Here is a 22,026-nt window from a genome sequence, read left to right as displayed (position 1 = left end):
CACCCCAGTGTAATTACAGCTCTAGGCCAGTTAGTACCCAAGGCCCTTAAATATCATTGCACTTAGTGAATTACTGTAGTGAATAGTGTTGAAAAAGTTCTCTGAAGAGTTTTCTATTTCTTTTTCCAACAAAAACAGGAATAATTTTTTAAAAAGAAGATCATATATCAATGTTTGCTAACAGAAAATCAGGAGGAATGGCTTTCCTTCCCCTAAATTGAGCCCTTTACACTGAGACAAGTATCTGAGTTTTTTCTGCTTTTTAACTGAATCCTTATTAACCATCACTCATACAGTCAGAGGGTACATTGTTATTTTCTCAAAAAATATACATCTACAAATCACCAGGACATAACTTTTGAAGACCACATATGGACATGTTTTTCATTGAAAGTATAAAATTAACACTCCCCACCCCAAAATTGGGAAGATCTCCTAGGGGAAGAAATGGAAATATACTCCAGTATTCTTGCCTGGAAAATCCTATGGAGAGAGGAGCCTGGAGGGCTACAGTCCATGGGGTTGCAAGAGTCAGACATGACTGAGTGACTAAACAACAACAAAAACTTAATATGAAGAGGAATACATAAAACAGCCTGAGGAAAAGGAATAAAAATGATCTGACCAAAGAGATAAATTAACTTTTGTACACAGTAAGATTCTAACAGCCTATACTGTGCAGAGAAAGAAAAAAGGAGATCTCATGAAATCTTCTACCATAAAACTAGTAGAAGGAAAAGTCTTGGACAAATATAAGAAATAAAACTATATGCTAGAAGATATTTCACAAGTATTCATATGAAACATATTATTTGAAAACCAAAGTTAGGTTGATGATCCCTGGCAATATATTTTTCAATCAAAGAAAACACTTGCAAAACATGGACATATTTATATAGATCTGTTATGGTCACAGGACTTAAAATTTCATTTTCAATTTTTCCTACATATAAAAAAATCACTGTTATGCATTTAGCAGATCCAGCATATATACAACATTTTAGTGGGCATTAATGGTGACCCTGATCAGGAGTGCTTTCATTATTACTTCCCTTTCCATATTCTTATTTTGAACACAATCCATCTGGATATGTGCATGCTGTTCTCAGTTGCTCAGCTGTGTCTGACTCTTTGTGACCCCATGGACTGTAGTCTGCCAGGCTCCTCTGTCCACGGGATTTTCCAAGCAAGAATACTGGACTGGATTTCCATTTCCTCCTGCAGGGGATCTTCAAGATCCAGACAGACCTGTGTCTCTTATGTCTCCTGCACTGGTAGGCGGGTTCATTACTACTGTGCTACCTAGGAAACCCATCCTTACTCGAACAAAATGCATCTGGGTGTGTAACGTTCCCTAAAGGAATGCCAAGCATACTCTGATCACGTTTCTACTTATAGCATCAAGTTCTCTCGTGCTTGAAATGGATCTCGACTTTCCTGAAAGATTTGCCCTTCAAAGTGCTTAACTTTCATTTTCTATCTCCCCATTCCATTCTTCAGATGAATAAAAGAACCATTATTTCATTGCAAATAGTGATTACTATTAAGGAAAAATCCTCCCTTTCGTTCTGCTACACCTTTGGTTTAGAAGGAAAAAACATTTGTTAAGGCTTATTTTATCATACTAATACATCTGTTCATTTGGGGTTGAGACAGAAATATCTAAAACCCACGTAACTGTTTAATTCCACATATATTTTTACCTCAAAGATATCCTTACCTCTCTAAACACTGTGTCATGTAGAGTACAATGAAAGGGCACCACTTTCCTGGGGAGATATGTAGGAAGTCTTTCATACATGTAGACACAAAACATGAGCATCAGGATTGGATTGGGATCACAGATGTCAATAGCCTAGTTCCAAAGAAGAGAATTATAAATTAGATATACAAATAAAATATATTAAAAGAGCTAAAGTCCAGTACATCAACTGCTGAATTACTTAAAATGCTATTGATTGACAATGACACTGAAATGTTGCTATGAGCAAACAAAATATTGCTGTGAACCAGAATAGCTTGACCTATGTGTTAGAGGATGTATTAGATGTATCATAAATATAAGAATGACCTCATAGCCTCAAAGACTCCATAAAAGTTAGTCAGAGGTCAGAAGAATACTATGCACTAGACAAATGTGATTACAATATCATCCATGACTTAAAGTGTATAATGCAGTAAAAGATAATAGAAGTAGACAAACTACTGAAGTAAAAGATGACAAGAGGGCTTTTCTTAGCAAAAGCCCAAAGGAGGCGGTAACACATGAGATGGCCTTGAAGAATACTTGAAGGGTTTTAAATAGGTTGGTATCTGGAGTGAGGAAAAGGTATATCCTATCAGAAAAGTGAAGAAATCTCAGGCAAGAATATAGGGAGTATAGTATTCATTTGGGAAAGAAAAAGTACAATGTGAATCATACGTAAGATCAGAAGGGACAAGTGGTAGAAAAAAAGACGAAGGAGTGCAACAGTCACATAGAGGAGGGTGTGGATACCAGGAAGAGGGACTTGATTTCGGAACAAGAAATAACACAAGAGTAATAATTCACGCAGATCAGGTGGGTCGGGGGAAGTGGTTGGAGAAGTACTTATCCTAGAACAAATCACAGTATGGCAGAAAACATAATTGCACTGATGAACGAGATAAATTAGTGATGGTTGTTGGCAGATATTTGAGAGAAAATCCAGAATTATAGAGGAATAACAGCGGGGACAATCAACATAGCCAGAATGGGCACTGAGCCCAAAATGTCAAGTCAGAAGCAGAGGAGGAAGGATTATTTCTATCAGTATATGTTGTGCCTATGATCTCCTAGAAAAAGGCAGAGGTAGTGGGGAAGAATTATTAATAGCAATGAAGTACTGGGATTGGTCTGAGGCAAAGACTCAAAGACATATAAAACGCTACTGACACACAAGCATCTCTGTCATTGTCAGTCAACAGGGACCTCTCTGAACTTTCATAAACTGGAGATCTACTGTGATTTAATGCTGCACATTCAAGTTAGCAACTGAAAATGATCTGGGCCTGGCCTGGAAATGCAAATAGTGCCAGAACTCAGGATACCAATGGTTATCTGGAACTAAAGCACTTGACTCTGAAATCTGGAAGCAGTTATAAGAAACTACTGAGACCCCGTTGATCATCTGCTAGTACACATTCCCAAATATATTATTTTCTTTCTTTGGAAGAACAGAAAGGTTTATTCTTTCTTGTTTTGTCAATAAGCAGTAAGGCTAACCAATAAAGGTGCCTGGGAAGGGGATTATTAGGGGAAAAAAGTGGAAGAAGTTGACAGTCTTGGCAGAGTGGAAAGCTGCTAGTGAGTATGATGTGAGGAAAACTGAGACGTATATCAGGACCCCAAAGTTTCTCATCAGTATCGTGACATCTCACATGTCTTCACTGAAGACAATGTTAGTCAACATATACAGGATCATTATTCAACATAAGAATAAACCAAAAAAATGGAATATAGAGTTAATTTCCACAAAGTGAAGGATATAGCCCTGCATGATGGGCCAGCCTCTGGGTGTGATCCAGAGAGAGCTCTCTATGATGATGGGAAATGTATTCATTGAGGAAAGGGTAGAACTAGTGGCAGGATACTCTGGGCCCCAAGTCTGAGGTCCGTAAAACTCATCTGAACACTATTTTAGAGACTACAGCATAAAATATATAGGTAGCAATATAAAACTATTCCAAAAGTTCATCTTTGAAAAATACATAATAGGGCAGTATTTTGGAAATGAAAAAAAAATGTTTATTTTAATTGAAAAAGTTTGATAATTAAAGTATTAGAGTGAAAAACTAGAGAAAAGATCACTCTTAGCTTTATGATAAAGTTCAATGAAAATAATCTAAAGAAATTGCATTTTAGTCAATTCTAGGCTTAAAAAGCCAAATATCAAAATAAGTTATGTTTGTTTAAAACAAGATTTTCATGTGAAATATATGTCAAAGATATAATCATTACTTTCTCTACACAGTTCTAAATTGGAAGAACTTTACTTATATTTATCCATTTTTCTCCTGATAATATTTTCCTACTGAACTAACAAAAGACAGGGAATTTTTTAATGCCATAATAGAGGAAAATGGTGTAGTAAAAATATAGTAAACTAAATTCACATCCTGCTAAAACAAAGTACCATGATCTTTACCAAATCAGTTGGTTTCCCTAGGTCTCAGTGTCTGCATCAGTAACAAGAAGAAATGAGATGGTCCTGGAGCTTTATGGTGGGTTTATTTTGCTATGATGTCAAGATATTCCAGCTTCCAATCTAGATACCAATCAAAACTAGTAGTACCCAAAGACATCATAATCTGACACAGAACACTACTGACTGCCTTCCCAACTGCATTTTTCTCCCTTCTTTACCAAGAATCCCATTTTTTGTGGCTCTTCCATTACTTTTATCAAACACTGGTTTAACTACAAGCATGAGATGCAATTATGGTCAATGATGTGCAATGGGATGTATGCTGTGGGACCACTGGGAAAGTTTACCTAAAGAAAATGAGAAGCATAAGAAGTGGCACTATTCAACCAGACCCAAGAATAGCTGTATAATGGTATTATGTAAGAATTTCAGTAGGAACTTAGTCATTATTAGTGCACATACTTAAAACAAAGCCAATAGGCTAAGAAGAACTGAGCGAAAATGAATCTTTGATAGTTTTGTTGATGAAATGAATAAATATCCCTATAATATTTTACTGCCTGATTCATCTTATATAAAATATAGAATTTATTTTTAAAATACTTTTATTCATGAATTGGTATTAAGACTGAAAGCATCCAAGTTGACAGAAAGAAACAAAATTTTTCAGAGCAGTTAGATATCTATTCACCCTTAGCTTCCATCATTACTCAGTGAATTATATGTAGTAGAATCTAAGTATTAGCTATACCTATCTATTTATCTATATATAAATATCTCCATGTCTCTACATGAGGGAATAAAAATATATTCTATGCGGAGTTCAAATAAATTGCACAATAGCTTTGCTTTAAAAGGAAGGATATGTAATAATAGTTACATTCTAGATGCTAGGATTCCACATGATATAACATTGGCACAGAAACTTATTGAACTGACTCAACAGTCGCAAAGAATGACTATATAATAAATATATATTATTTATTAATAATTAATTATTAGTAGTAATTAAATATATATTACTCAAACATTAATAAATAAGTCCAGTGGTAAGTTTCACAGGATTCAAATGTGGACCAGTGCTAGTCATTAGTATTAATTCACTATGGTTAAGTTAATTTAAGGGTGATTTTTTTTGAACTTTGACATTTGATGCAGTGGATAAATTCAGGCTGATAAAAAGTTAGGGAATTGGAACTGATTGGTAAAATCTTGGTAATTATCAGCTAAGTTAATTGCTAATTTCTCTGTTCATCAAATCTTAGACAGCTTCTCTACATTTTTATGTAGAATATACTCAAATCTTAGGATCTAGTTTTTGCTACACAATAAAATAAACATTTTGCATCAGTTTATCTGAGGAAGTCAAAAAGCAAAGGAGAGAATCACAATGCAAGATGAATTATATTTTCTAAACAAAGATATTTTAAGTTTCCTGTAAACCCTTATCAAATTCTCAAAGGTCACCTTAAACACCAAATGCCCCATGCAACTGTTGCTGGTTCCCTTTTCAGAATGATTTCTTTCCCCTTTGACTCCCACAGTACACAGTTTCTATGTCTTCCTGGCATACACTGGCTGCTTTGTACTGGATCTTTTCGTATACAAGTCACTATTAGTCATTAACATATTTGAAGGCATGAGTGTGGTTTTACCACATCTGTTATCACTTGCAGGGTCTATCCAGCATATTTTATGGAGGAGATTCAATCAGTCAAACTGTCAGGAACTGTAATATTTTTATTTTTTCACACTAAAGCATTTAATTCGTTTATCCTTAAAAGTCTTATAAAAGAACTCTGACCAAAATGCCTGATTACAGTATCTCCTTCTAGCTCTACCAATATAAAAGATAAATGTCAGACCTGGTACAAAGGGATTTTAACATGTAAATTACTTTAATACAAGGAAAAAGCAAGCCATTATGAAGCATCATTTCTTTGGCAGGTGCAAGGAAGCACTTCGTACCAAGCCACGTGTGGGCACTGGTATCATCAATCTCTCTGAGTCACAGAATGGAAAACTCAGAGTTTATTGTAATGGTCCTTTTGTGTCCTTTTGTGGCTTTTCACCAGGTCTGGCAAACCTCACAATGTCTCCTCTATCAGTTTACTATTTTAAGCCCCCATTAAAATGAACTGAGTAGAGAAAATATTTTTCTACTTGACCAAGTTAAATGGCAATTTTTTGGTTCTGTGTTCCCTGTCTCTAGTCCCTTTCCTTTCAGTTCATCCTCACCAGTGTTGTAAGAGTAATCACATGTATTCCCATGACACCAACACAGTAAACTCCTAAATTGTTATGCTCATATCCAAGATCCCAATATATGCCTATATCTATTTTTTCAATCCCAAACTTCAACTAAGTCAGACTATTCACATAATTTCCTTAATGTATGCCATTTGTCTACATTCTACAGTCTGCTTATGCCTCTGAATAAACACCTTTCTCTCTTACCAGTACCAACCCAAATCCATTCAAGGCCCAAAATAAGTTTTGCTTCTTCACAGTCTTTGGTGGATTAATCTGGATCACACTGCTCTCTTCTTTTATCTGAATTCTTATTCTATTATTTTCCTACATTGTCAATTAAATTAGTGGAAGGTCATTTATTTTTGAACTTGCATCTATCTTGTCAACTCAATGAGTTTGCATATTCTTATAAGTCACGAATCATTTATTATACTGCTTCATTACTCTGAAGTAACAAAGGGCTCAGAAAATGACAAGCAGATAATGTTTTTTATTGTCCCTTTAGAGAACAATGAGAAAGGCCAGATGGAATTGTAACTTGGAGGTCTAAAAATAATAAAAAGCTACATTGATACTGTGACTTCTATATTAATATTTATTTTAAAACTAAGGTGAAAATTCTTCTTTTTGCTACTAAATAGGAAAACAATATAACATCTATATTCATATTCAAATAATCTGTTCTTTAATTCTTAGGGCTCAGATAATATTAAGAAAGCACTGCTGTGACTTGAAAACTAGAACTACTTACTTATTATGCAGTCAGATATACATAATTAGACCCATTAAAAAATGTCCAGTATATTTTTATGAAGTCATAGTCCAATTTTCACATTTTAGCAATATTCCATGAAAAGACTGTTTCAATTTAGATTGAAAATATATGAACAAAGGAATATTATAAAGGAGTCAATTAACATTTTTCCAAAGAAGATGCAAAATGGCTAACAGGTATGTAAAAACCTGTTTAACATCACTAACCACTAGGGAAATGTAAATCAAAGTCACAAGGAGACATCACCTCACACCTGTTAGAATGGCTATTGAAAAGACAAGAGATGTCAAAGGTTGGTAAGGGTGTGGAGAAAACGGATCACATGCACACTGTTGGCGGGAATGCGAACTGGTGCAGCCACTATGGAAAATAGTATGTTGGTTCACCCCCAAAAATTAAAAATAGAACTACTACGTGGTCTGGCAATCCCACTTCTGGGTATATATTCCAAAGGAAATAAAATCAGTTACATCACATCTATCTCTAATTCTACTTTCAACTGCACTATTATTCACAAAAGCCAAAAAATAGGATCAACATAAGTATCTGTTGACAGATGTATGGATAAAGAAAATGTGGTATATTTTTACAATGGAATAGTATTTAATCATAAAAAAGAAGGAAATCCTGCCACTTGTGATAATATGAAAGAACCTGGAGGATATTATGATACCTGAAGCAAGCCAGACACAGAAAGATAAATATTGTATGATTTCAACTATATGTGGAATTTAAAAAGGCATACTCAAAGAACCAGAGAGTTAAATGGTAGCAGCCAGGGGATGGAGATAGGGGAAATGGGGAGATGCTAGACAAAGGAAACAAATCATTATTTATAGGATGACTGAGTTCTGGAGATGTAATGTAAAGTATGGTCATTATAGTTAATGATACATTGGACTCTGTACTTGAAATTTCCCAAGAGAGTAGATCTTAAGCATTCTTATTACAAAAAACAGGTGTAGCCTGGTGGGCTACAGTCTATAGGGTTGCAAAGAGTTGGACATGACTGAAGCAATTTAGCACACAACACGTGTAAGGTGGTTGATATTGATGTGTTAATTCACCTGATCATGATAATCATTTCACATTGTATACATATATTAAATTATCACCCTGTACAACCTAAAAAATCACATTGTACAAGCTAAGTATACACAGGTTTTATTTGCCAATTGTACCTAAAAAAATTGGAAAAAATAAGGAATTAATGAAATATTTATAGAATATGTGATTTTAAGGCACCCACCTGTATATCCATGTTAAAGCCAATTTCACGAAGAACATTCACAACAATCAGGCAATTGTGCAGATACTGTTCAGAACTTTTTGGTTGTGTGTACATGTTTATGAAATGAGACTCAATCTGGAAAAGATAACAGTCAAATCTTTTATTAATAGAATAAAAATAACTGCTTTTTAACTGTTCTCTGTAGTTCAGTCAACAATCATTTCAATACTAATATTTATCAGGAGATTATTATAATCAAAATAAAAGAATAAGTAAAAAGGGAATGCTAGCCATTCAGATGCAGGTTCAGTTCAGTTACTCAGTCGTGTCCAACTCTTTGTGACCACATGGACTACAGCATGCCAGGCCTCCCTGTCCATCACCAATTCCCAGAATTTACTCAAACTCATGTCCATTGAGTCGGTGATGCCATCCAACCATCTCATCCTCTGTCATCCCCTTCTCCTCCCACCTTCAATCTTTCCCAACATCAGGGTCTTTTCAAAATTAGTCAGTTCTTCACATCAGGTGGCCAAAGTATTGTATGATTTAAAATTAAAACATTTAACAGAATCAGTTTGCAGAAAATATTTAAAATTTTAATTTCTAAGTTATTTAAATAAAAGAAGACCACTCTGCAAAAAAAGGACTCTTACCAAAAATGGGCAATAGGCTCCCAACACTGTTGCAAAAACAAGGCCGTCTGAAAGGTCTTTGTCAAAATTTACTATCCATCTCTCAGGGGGAATAACACCTGTTCCCAAAAAGAAAGAGAGTAATAATGACAGTTTTACTTATTAAAAAATACCTCTTATGGAAATTTGAGCAAGAGTCAAAGAAAGATTTGCCTTTGCTTAGAAAAGAAAAAGCATCATATTTCGGAAAAAGAAAAAAAAAAAACTAAACCTCAGAAGCTTAGTAATATGAAATTTCTCTATAAGGTATTACAGGCAACTGCAGACTGTCCTTTATCTCCACCGGAATCACTTTGAATAATGTACTACCATGAAGTAATGGAAGAAAAATCTGGCATTTCAAAATTACTCATTCTGTTGAGTACTGTGCAGTTCAAATGTTTGATCATCAACTTGGGTAAGGAGGCTCAGAAGGTATGAGGTTTCCGGTAACTCTAAAGTTTTAGTGCCCGTTTCACTATTTGTTGCAGAAATTCCTCCACATGTAGGGTAAGTATGTGAAAGGGTTTGGGAATTTATGGCTTAAAGAAACTAGAAATAACCTATAAAAGATAATACAAGATGGAGGAATAATAAAAGGAATTTTCACTTACAGAGACGACTACTATGCTGACCTAAGGAAAAAAAAAAGTGAAAGTATCTGGACATTTAGTAAGAAAAAACAAGCAATGACAAACAAACCTGTCCTATATTAGGGAGAAATGAAAGGTGATTTAAACATCAGAAATTACTGATATGATGAATGTGACATTTCCTTTTTCAAAATGTTTCCAAAAGGGCCTAGGAGAACCATCTCTTAATGGTTTGAAATGATTTATTAACTGAAAACAAGAGGAAAAATTGGTGATCTTCATAAATCCCCTCTAATCCCTTGATTCTCACTTTCTGTGAAGAATAAACCATGATGGGGTATGTTCGTGACGTGTATATAACTTCACAAAGTAGGACTGTTTTACATCTGGAAGACTTAGTTTGCTCAGGAAGGAACCACAGATGTCCTGGATACTTCACAGAAATGGTGCTCAGTACTTTTTCATCTGAGATGATACATTGAACATTTCCTTAGGATTTCTACAGCATATTATTGCAAAATCAGTCTAGCAAACAAAGGTCACTAGGAATTTTCAACTAACACACAGCAAGCAATATTTTGCACTTTATTTTTCAAATGATTTCTTTTCCTGACAGAAAGCTATAAATAGTTGTATGTCTGATATAAGATGTGATACAACCAAAGTAATTATTTGTAAATGTACTTTTTTCGTTGGCGAGTAATTATAACCTAAATGTACTTCTCCGTTTCTATCTGCCACTCACAACTTTTAACAAAAACAAAGGGTCTCACTTTTGTAGCCAAAGTTCATTTTTTTACAAACTAGAAACAACAATGCTAACTTTAATCTGAAAAACATAATTTATTAGCTTATAGTGAAACAGTCAGTTGGCAATGGATATAGACTAAGTCCTCTAAACATTCCATCCTTATCAGAGAAGGGATAGAAATTTCCCTGAGAGAGTTTAACATCTTATCATGAAAGATTACACTCACAAAGGAAAATAACTAATTAAAAGTTTCCTAACTAGAAGTTAATAAACAGAACCTAAGTATTATATTGTTATTTCCAATTCCACCAACTACAATCCAGCACCACAGGATTCATTATGACCCTTTGCTTATTTCTAATTTCTTTTTTCAACAGTGAAAAATCCATCTCTCACTATTTAAAAAAAATTCACTTCTTTGTTCAGCCACAGTAAACATAAAAAAGTACTTTCAGAATTACAAACCTGTCCCCCTGTAAGAAATCAGAGTTATATGCATATGTATAGGTCTATTGATCTTTTAGTTCTACACTATGCAATCATGGTATGGTAAGTCAGCTCCTTTCTCCTCCATTACATTCAGTGAGGTTGTCAAACATTTGTAAGGGAGTTAGATTCATTTCGCACAGTCTGCATTCCATCCTGGATTACTAATTTATCTTTTGGTTGATTAAAAAAATATATATATGTGCGCACAAACGTTCACTCTTTGTGGATTTTGACAGATAGACTCTTAGGATTTTGAAAGATACATTAACATGTACCCACCACCACATTTCCACACAGAAAAGTTTTATCACTCCCAAAATTCATATGGGCATTTTAGAGTCAACTTACTGATAATCTACCAAAAAAAAAAAGGGTGGCAGGATTTTCACTGGGGTTACACTGAATCTATAGATCATTTTGACCTCTCAACAATATGATATTCGCTAATTATAAGATCAGTTGCATATAATAATTATCAGACTAGCCACTTGAGGTTAATATATACAATACTTGGGAGAACCTCCATATAAGTGCATCATTAAACTACAAAGAAAGTGAAGGTACTTTATTATGGAGAAGATTGATTAAAAATATAAGAAGGCCTAAGAATATCAACTGTAAGAAAAAGTAATTATAGCAGCTACATATAAGGGAAAAGACACAAATAATAATATTATGTTAATATATTTAAAATTTTTAGATGATATTAATTTCATTAAATGAGTTATAAAATCTCACTCAGTGGAAGACAGAAAATAAGAATAATCTTATTACAGTTAAAGAACTGATTAAGTTCTTTAATCATTTCTTTTAGAATTAATAGGCCTGGATGGTTTTACCAGATGGTTTTTCTGCAAAATTTAGGAACTAAGCAATTTCACTAATATAGAAACTCTTAAAAAAGTGGGACTTCTCAAGTAATCACTGAGGTTTGCATAAAATTATAACAAAAAAATCCTAAAATGTACAGAAAATATTTACAAATTATAACTCATGTAAACTGAAGCAAAAATTAAAATATTAGTAAGCTAATTCTAGAAAGGTATTAAGAAAAGATTAGCTATCATGGCAAAATTGAATTTGTGCCAGGACTTCAAGTGTAGTTTACAGTTAACAATCAGTTTAACTTACCATATTAAAATACAGATATATATCTATCTACATATCTAAATAGTTATGTAGTATTCATCATAAAAATTCTATAAAACTAACGAGAGAATGTAAATTCCAGAACACAATGAACATAATCTGAAAAATAATCCTACAGTAAATATCACAGTTAATGAAGAAGTGTGGAATATACTCTAAGATTAAATATGAAAAAGATCAGGTATAATATAAGATTATCTATACTAATAGAAGGCTAGAAAAAGTCACTTCATGTCTCAGTTTCAACCAATATCTTACACTTCAAAAGGAGTACAAAAAATACATCATATGCCAAATTTATTAAGGAAATGTTGTAGAACAGGTTTCACACTCTGGAATATCTCACTCACTTTGAGAATATAAAAAAATTTAAAGCCAAAGAAAGCAATTCACTTAGAATTATTAGAATTATATCTCAATAAATTATTAAAAATACATTTAACATATGATTCAGAAACTCCAATTCTGATAGTTACTTCAGAGAAATGGAAACATATGTCTATAAAAGACTAGTATATGAATGTCCATAGAGGCTTTATTCATTATAGCCAAAAATGGAAATAATTCATATGTTATCACTCAGCTAAAGAATAAAGAAATTATAATATATATATAATAAATTAGAGAACACTCACTGAAGTCAACAAATTCAAGACTAACAACTCTCCTCTCTCCAAAAAGAAAAAAAGTTCTATCTCTATGCTGTCATTTATCAATCCTTTTACATATTTAAGGGACTTGACACTAATTTCACAGTTCTTAACGTTTAAGACCTCAGTCAATACTATACTGACTCAATACTGAGTCAGTCAAGTCAATACTCAGTTACAGGATTATAGTTTCTAGTGCCACAATAAAGAGTTGAGCTGTAAATTATTAGCAGATACATTTTAATATTGGTTATTTAAGTAAATGTTAGGGAGGGCTTCCCTGGTGGCTCAGATGGTAAAGAATCTGCCTGCAATGCAGGAGACCCAGGTTTGATCCCTGGGTCAGGAAGAACCCCTGGAGAAGGGAATGGCTACCCACTCCAATATTCTTGGGGCTTCCCTGGTGGATACTTGTTAAGTACTGCTCTTAAAAATATATGCTCTTGCTATTTACAACTGTAAAATGGTTCTGAGATCAATTCCAACATGAATATGTATGTATGTTGGGGAGGAGGGTTCCCACACCATCAAGCAATGCTCAGGAGTCCAGCTGGATGTTCTATAATTCAACTCAATTCCTACACTATCTACTCAGAGATAGATAAAATGCTCAGACTCACAGGGCTGCCCTTCACTTTAGATGCCAGTCACATGTCCAGGTTTCTACCTGTACTTCTAACCAACCAGCTATAAATCAGAGGTTCCCATGACCCTTTTCCCCTTCAGATTCAATTTATTAGCTAGAGCAATCACAAATATCAGGGAAACATTTACTTATGTTTATCAGTTTATTACAAAAGGATATGATAAGGAATATGTATGAACATCCGGAGGGAAGAGATGCACAGGGCAAGGTACGTGGGAAGAGGGTAGAGTTTCCATGCCCTCTCCAAGTGCACGACTTTCTCCATATCTCAGTGTATGTATTCACCAACCCAGAAACTCTCTGATCCCTGTCCTTTTGAGTTTTTATGGTGGCTTCATTACATAGGCATGCTTAATTAAATCCTTAGCCTCTGGTGATCAATTCAGTCTCCAGGTCCTCTCCCCTCCCCAGAAGCCAGGGGGTGGGACTGAAGGTTCCAACCCTCCAATCACAAGGTTGGTTCCCCAAGCAACCAGCACCACCCTTAGGTGATCTAGGGGGCCTCAGAAGTTACTTCACTAACATAACACAAGATACCCTTCTGTGTCCCTCCACTTAGGAAATTCCAAGCATTTTAGAAGCTCTGTGCTAGAAACCAGAAGGAAGACCAAACATAATACTTACTATAATTCACAATATCACAAAATATTAGTAGCAGTTATTGCAATAACTTATCATTTCTTACAACTCCTAATGGTTCATTTCAAATGAAGTCATGTTTCAAGCATAATTCTTAATCTATTTTATTTGGTGATTTGGATGAAAAACAGCCCCTGAAATGTGAGACCTTGCCCAGTATCAGCTGGGCTTTGATGCTGGTAGGAGTAGAGCTGACACTCACAGCTGGGTCACGTTATCCTCTTATTGGACACAAACAATCTAACAGAACACCACTGACAAACAAGGTCACTCTGCTTGTGATGAAGTGAGACAAAACAAGAGCATTTCATAATTCTGCCTATTCCCAGAACAAAAACAAGCTCATGGTGTAAACCATGAAACATCAATATCCTCCTCTCCTGGTTAATATGAGAAAACACTGCTTCTTTACCAATTAAAGAATTACCCTCACTGTAGTCTTCTTCCATTGGATGAGATTTACTGTAACTCATTTATAAGATTTCCACTGTCCCTGAAAACATACAGTCAAAACAAATTCCTGTTTCCTTTGTTGGGGAGGTAGAAATTTCTGTCTATTCTTATAGATTATTCTGGCTCAGTTAAGAATCAATTTGACATGACAGATTAATAGCAGGAAATCAAATAAAAGTTAAATTACATATATACATGGGAAAGACCCCCCAAAAACTCACCAAAATGGCTGAAGCCCTCATCTTAACTAGCATTCTCAGCTAAAGACAAAAGAGGATGGCGAGAGAGTCAGTTATGGGAGGTGACATGGAAAACCACGGTAAACAAGGGTAAGGTTTTAATGCAGAGCTATGGTTTTCCAAGTAGTCATGTACAGATGTGAGAGTTGGACCATAAAGAAGGCTGAGTGCCAAGGAATTGATGCTTTTGAACTGTGGTGATGGAGAAGACTCTTGAGAGTCCCGTGGGCAGCTAGGAGATCCAACCAGTCCATCCTAAAGGAGATCAATCCTGGGTGTTCATTGGAGGGATTGATGCTAAAGCTGAAACTCCAATACTTTGGCCACCTCATGCGACGAGTTGACTCACTGGAAAAGAGTCTGATGCTGGGAAAGACTGAAAGCAGGAGGACAAGGGGGCGACAGAGGATGAGATGGTTAGATGGCATCTTCAATTCGATGAAGGTGAATTTGAGCAAATTCGGGGAAACAGTGAAGGACAGGGAAACCTGGCAAGCTGCAGTCCATGGGGTTGCAAAGAGTTGGACACGACTAAGTGACTTAAAAACAACAAGTCTTTTCCACTGATAAGTTTCCAGAGATTTGGTCACCTTCCTCCTCCTGGTACAGAAATGGAGACAATCTTACAAATGCCGATTTCCCTTACAAAGGTAAATGTTTCTCACAAATGGATAACTCTTTTAAAATAATATTCCAAAGACACACATTTTAGCTTTCTAGGTGGTGCAGTAGTAAAGAATATACCTGCCAATGCAGGAGATACAGGCCATGCAGGTTCAATCCCTGGGTCGGGAAGATCCCCTTAGGAACAAAATGGCAACCCACTCCAGTATTCCTGCCTGGAAAGTTCCATGGACAGAGGAGCATGACGGCCAACAGTCCATGGGGCAGCAGAGTCAGACACGACCGAGCAACTGAGCACATCTGCATCCCTCGAACCTTTCCCAGTTTACCTAGCTAATGCACAAATCCTGCAATGTATTTCATAATATCCTTTACCATGAGACAGGCCATGATTCTCCATAACTGTGGTCTCCCCGGTTGCAATGAGCATTAAAAGGAATTTGTTCAACTAGTGGTCTCTGACTGAAAGGCAACCACCCTGAGTAGGTGTGAATATGAAAAAGAGAGGAAGAATGTGGTCTAGGCATTGGGCAATTTTCACGCCCTTCATTTTCCTAGACACATGGTTATTGTCTTAGTTTGCACTGATTTATTGAATCACACTGTTAATCCATTGGAAATGGTTTACCTATTTGTTCTCACATTTGTTTGACTGCTTGACGTTTCTCTTTTTTTTTTTTTTTACATTTCTCTTAATTTAGTGCTGAGCTTTACATTAATCATGACTTACATATACTGACTGTCATATTCCCAAAATAAAACATTCAAGATAAAACATTAAAATGTCATATGATACCATTTCTATTGTCTGTGTGCATTTTTGCAACATTGATGATAAATATTTAATGCTAAATATTAAAGGGTTAATTTGAAATGTCTGGGAAAAATGTAAACTTCTTTGTAAAGAATAACTGTTTTCTGGTTTAATGAAGTTGAACATTCGGAACATTTGAAACAATCAATACATACAAATTTAAGATCTCAAGACCACATTAGTTTTAAGAATAGGGAGCATTATAATAAGACCGATACCACCTCTCATATATGTACTGAATATTGTTTACTTTGGGCTTCCCAGGTGGTGCTAGTGGTAAAGAACCCACCTGTCAATGCAGGAGACATAAGAGATGTGGGTTCAACCCCTGGGTCGGGAAGATCTCCTAGAGTAGAAAATGGCAACTCACTCCAGTTTTGTCTAGAAAATCCCATGGGCAGAGGAGCCTTGTGGGCTACAGTCCAAAGGGTCACATAGAGTTGGGCACAACTGAAGCAACTTAGCACACACCACGTGTTGTTTACTTAAACTAGTACAAAATAAAGAAATCAGGGGCACCTTTAGATGGTACATAAAATATAATTATTGCCAAACATACTTATTACTCTGTTCCACTAAAGTAAATAGAATAAAAAACTATTTTTCATTCACAAGAACTACAATTGTTACTTCATCAAAAAATGTTGAAATAAGCATGGCTTAAATAATAAGACATCATGCTGTAGAACAAAGCTCCTTTGAACAGCCAATTCAAAATGCTCCAATTTGTGGATTTTGTTGAAAGTGTAGCAAAATGAAAGTACTTAATCCTGTTAGAAATTACACTTTATGCTACAAAATGGTCCATCACTGCTCTCCAAATCACCAGGTGATTACAGGATGATAAAACTCCCATTAGCAATCAAATGCAGCAATTGAAGCAAAGGGTCCAAAGGGATGACATAGGGGATAATTGATTACAGGCATAATCTACTGAAGAAGATACTATCGTGAAGGTGTAAAATATGGTTCATCCGTGAAAGAACCTCAACTAAAGTGTTAATGATAAAAGGGCTTAAGTACATATAATACAAAGCATTACTGGGAACAGAAGGCAGAATGATGAGGGTATAAAAGCAAATTTACTACCTCCTGGCAAGCACTAAAAAGATCCCTGATATACATGAGACAGGTGTCCATTGATCACTTGAAAAACGCTTTTTGACTTTCACGACACTTAGAACAAATCCTGATGTGTTAGGGATTTTCAAACACAGAATGTGCACATCTTTTTTATTCTTTTTTAAAAGTAGTGGCTCCCAGAAACCATCAGTAATTAGAGAATGAGCTTTTTGAAACTCCAACTGACTGCCTAGTACCAAGCACTCTTGGACAAGTTCATAGCAAGTCCAGGGTTAGGATATCTCGGTGTGCCCTCAGTGCTGAATTCAGGTGTGCTGATCAAAAGCAAGTGACTATGGTGCATTTCTATCCATGGACTTGCTGCTGCCAGACCAGATGCCTATTTTATCACAGGAGTCACCAGCTCAGCCATCTCGCATGACTCTCCAAGGCTAAAAGAATGAAGTCCTAAAACGCTGTTCCGATATTCATAGCTTATCAGGTGGCTGGGGCTCTAGGTCATCTAATTCCAACTTCACTACTCACTACTCTCCAACATGCCTTCCTGTAGCAAGAGGAAGATTCCCTTATTTGTCTTGTCCCTCTCCATTCCATCATAGCAAAGAAATTCTAATGAGAGAGTGCAGCAAAGGAAATCATCAACAAAATGAAAACTGAATGGGTGACCTACTGAATGGGAAAAAATAATTGCAAATCATAAATCTGATAAAGGGCATATATATATATATATATATACATATTTTAAAATCCATACAAGTCATTGGCAAAAAACAAACAAGCAAACAATTCCATTAAAAAATAGGGAGAAGACCTAAATAAATATTTTTCCAAACAAGGCATACAGATGACCAACAGGTACATGTGCTCAACATCACTAACCATCAGGGAAATACAAATCAAAATTACAATGAGATATGGCCTCACACCTGTTAGAAAGGCTATTATCAAAAAGATAGGAAATAATAAGTGTTGGTGAGGATGTAGAGAAAAAGGAATGAGTCATGGTGCACTGTTAGTAGGAATGTACATTGATGCAACCACTATGTAAAACAATATAGAGGGTCCTCAAAAAAAGCTAAAAATAGAACTATCATACAGTCCAGCAAGTTCACTTCTGGATATTTATCTAAAAAAATGAAAACACTACTTTGAAAAGATGTATGCACTCCTCTGTTCATTGCAGCATTATTTATCATATCCAAAACATGGAAACAACCTCAGTTCAGTTCAGTTCATTTCAGTCGCTCAGTCGTGACCGACTCTTTGCGAACCCATGAATCACAGCTCGCCAGGCCTCCCTGTCCATCACCAACTCCCGGAGTTCACTCAAACTCATGTCCATTGAGTCGGTGATGCCATCCAGCCATCTCATTCTCTGTCATCCCCTTCTCCTCCCCCCGCCAATCCCTCCCAGCATCAGGGTCTTTTCCAGTCAGTCAACTCTTCGTGTGAGGTGGCCAAAGTATTGGAGTTTCAGCTTTAGCATCAGTCCTTCCAATGAACACCCAGAATCAATCTCCTTTAGAATGGACTGGTTGGATCTCCTTGCAGTCCAAGGGACTCTCAAGAGTCTTCTCCAGCACCACAGTTCAAAAGCATCAATTCTTCGGCGATCAGCTTTCTTCACAGTCCAACTCTCACCTCCATACATGACCACTGGAAAAACCATAGCCTCGACTAGACGGACCTTTGTTGGCAAAGTACTGTCTCTGCTTTTTAATATACTATCAAGGTTGGTCATAACTTTCCTTCCAAGGAGTAAGCGTCTTTTAATTTCATGGCTGCAATCAGCATCCGCAGTGAACCTAGATGTCCATTAATGGATAAATGAATAAAGAAATTGTGGCATACACACACATACATACACATACAATGGAATGTTATTCAGCCATCAAAAAAAAAGAGAGCAAGCTTTCCATTTCTCACAACACAGATGGACTTTGAAGACATTATGATAAATAAAATAAGTCAGACAGAATAAGACAAATACCATATGATCTCCCTTATATGTAGAATCTAAAACAACAACAATAACAAAAACAAACTCAGGGACACAGAAAACAGACGTGATTACAAGAAAGGGATATGGAAGTAAAATAAATGGCTGGTTTTTGTTTTGTTTAAATAAACTGAATTGTTTTTTAAATACTAATGACAGAAATGTAGCAGACCTTTCCTGAGGTGAAGATACTGAAAGAAAGACCACAGCAGATATTTAATAAGCATACAACCTGTCACATCAGTTCCAAAGCTAAACTCTCAAGAGTTTCTGAGAAATACATAATCAACTAAAATACTCTTTATTTGTTGTCTCATCAGGTTGATCAAGGACACACTGTCCTTAAGTTTGACTCTACAAGCTGCCAACTGATCAGATTACCCAAAAAGTGTGTAAGCAAGGCCCACTATCTAGTCTCTGCAAGGTTTCTCCTTTTCAGTTTAAATATTTCACTCCACATTCTTCCTGAATGCATGATTTCTGTGAAGTTGGATATAATTCTTATCTTTTTCTGTCTACAGGTTAGGCGTTTTTCCTTTGTCTTTTTTCAAGATTTTTTCTTTAATTTTTCTGCAATTTGAATATAATATGCCTAGGTATAAAGGTTTTGGGATACTTCACTGCAGATGCTGATTGCAGCCATGAAATTAAAAGACCCTTACTCCTTGGAAGGAAAGTTATGACCAACCTAGAGAGCATATTAAAAAGCAGAGACATTACTTTGCCAACAAAGGTCCGTCTAGTCAAGGCTATGGTTTTTCCAGTGGTCATGTATGGAGGTGAGAGTTGGACTGTGAAGAAAGCTGATCGCCGAAGAATTGATGCTTTTGAACTGTGGTGTTGGAGAAGACACTTGAGAGTCCCTTGGACTGCAAGGAGATCCAACCAGTCCATTCTAAAGGAGATCAACCCTGGGTGTTCATTGGAAGGACTGATGCTAAAGCTGAAACTCCAATACTTTGGCCACCTTGTGCGACGAGTTGACTGACTGGAAAAGACTCTGATGCTGGGAGGGATTGGGGGCGGGAGGAGAAGGGTACGACAGAGGATGAGATGGCTGGATGGCATCACCGACTCGATGGACATGAGTTTGAGTGAACTCCGGGAGTTGGTGATGGACAGGGAGGCCTGGCGAGCTGTGATTCATGGGTTCGCAAAGAGTTGGACATGACTGAGTGACTGAAGTAACTAACTAACTAACTAACCCTGAGCTTCCCGGATCTGTGGTGTGATGTCTGACATTAATATGGGGAAGTTTTCAGTCATTATTTTGGGGCCTCCCTGGTGACTTAGAAAGTAAAGAATCTGTCTACAATGCAGGAGACCTGGATTTGTTCCCTGGGTTGGAATGATTCCCTGGAGAAGGGAATGGCAACCCACTCCAGTATCCTTGCCTGGAGAATTCCATGGACAGAAGATCCCAGCAAGCTACAGGCTACAGGGTCACAAAGAGTCAGAGTTGGACATGACTGAGAGACTTTCACTTTTTTTTTCTTTCAGTCATTATTTTAGTTCAGTTCAGTCTCTCAGTCATGTCTGACTCTGTGACCCCACAGACTGCAGCACGCCAGGCTTCCCTATCCATCATCAATTCCTGAACCTACTCAAACTCATGTCCAGTGCGTCGGTGATGCCATCCAATCATCTCATCCTCTGTTGTCCCCTTCTCCTCCCACCCTCAATCTTTCCCAGCATCAGGGTCTTTTCCAATGAGTCATTATTTACTTCAAAGGAATTTCTGTTTACAGAAGGGATTTCTTTTCCAAATATAATTGGTAAATAAATACCATTCTATGAACAATTTAAAAGCACCAATTGGTTTTTGTGTTACTATGGCTTAACTGCTTCATCCCTTGGAGTGCATCAGAATTACATGGAAGGTTTTTTAAAACACAGATTGCTAGGCCCCATCCTCAGAGTTTCTTAATCATAAGGTGTGAGGTGCAGCCTTATCCATCTACCCTCCACAATACCACTGCACCAAGTTGCAACCATGGTGAGAATTCATCAATGGAGTGGGGATGAGGGGAGCATCAATGTTGAAAATTTAAAATCTGGGATACTGAGTATGACTTTTTCTCAGTCCAAGTTAACCTAAGTGGAGTCCTTCACAGAGCTCCTTCTCATGGACCTTCACAGTTATTAACCAGGCAGAGCTGTACTCAGATGGCAACCCACTCCAGTCTTCTTGCCTCGAAAATCCTGCGGATGGAGGAGCCTAGTAGGCTACAGTCCACGGGGTCGCAAAGAGTCAGACACGACTGAACGACTTCACTTCTTCACTTCACACTGAACATGGAAAGTTCTTCTAACTCAACCATTCAATCTGATCCCCGCATTGGTTCTAGAAGGTACACACTAGTAGCTTAATATACACTCAGTTGTCTGGAATAGGATAGAGAAATATATAAAACCCGAGTGTGTCCCTTTATGCTCTTATTCTTTCATTCATTTATTTAATTTCTCAAACAGTATTTGATATCTTTTACTTTCCATGCAATTTTCAGAGAAAGCGAACAACAAAACAGAAGAGATTGTTTCTGTTAAGAAGCTCACATTCTATAGGGGGAGGCAGGGTATAAATATTACTAGGGATCAACACCATTGAGAAGAATGAAGCAAGAAGAGAAGGCCTGAAGGAGGTACTAATTTAGAGAGGGTACTGGGGAAGCTTCTCAGATAATATGATATTTGAGCAGATCTTGAGAGAAGTGGGCAAAGGAATCGTGAAGATATCCAAGAAAATAAAGCTCCAAGCAGAGGGAACAGGAAGCACAAGGGCTTTGCAAAGGCATGAG

General features: G+C 36.4%; 1 protein-coding gene across 1 annotated transcript in view; it reads right to left on the bottom strand.

Annotated features, from left to right (window-relative positions):
* The window catches only part of CFAP47 (cilia and flagella associated protein 47), a 509,689-nt gene that overhangs the window by 274,698 nt on the left and 212,965 nt on the right, over positions 1–22,026 (bottom strand). Inside the window, exons 34-36 of the mRNA XM_088833637.1 lie at positions 9,082–9,179; positions 8,444–8,560; positions 1,721–1,855 (exon numbers count right to left, since the gene is read on the bottom strand). Of these exons, the coding sequence (XP_088689763.1) occupies positions 1,721–1,855; positions 8,444–8,560; positions 9,082–9,179 (350 nt within the window). The remainder of the gene's footprint in view (positions 1–1,720; positions 1,856–8,443; positions 8,561–9,081; positions 9,180–22,026) is intronic.

The sequence above is a fragment of the Moschus berezovskii genome, chromosome X (genome assembly GCF_049115385.1).
Source record: "Moschus berezovskii isolate FMDL1 chromosome X, NW_MosBer_1.0, whole genome shotgun sequence".
Lineage (NCBI taxonomy): Eukaryota > Metazoa > Chordata > Mammalia > Artiodactyla > Moschidae > Moschus > Moschus berezovskii.
The sequence above is the reverse complement of the archived record's forward strand: the minus strand, read 5'-3'. Positions and strand labels throughout refer to the sequence as shown.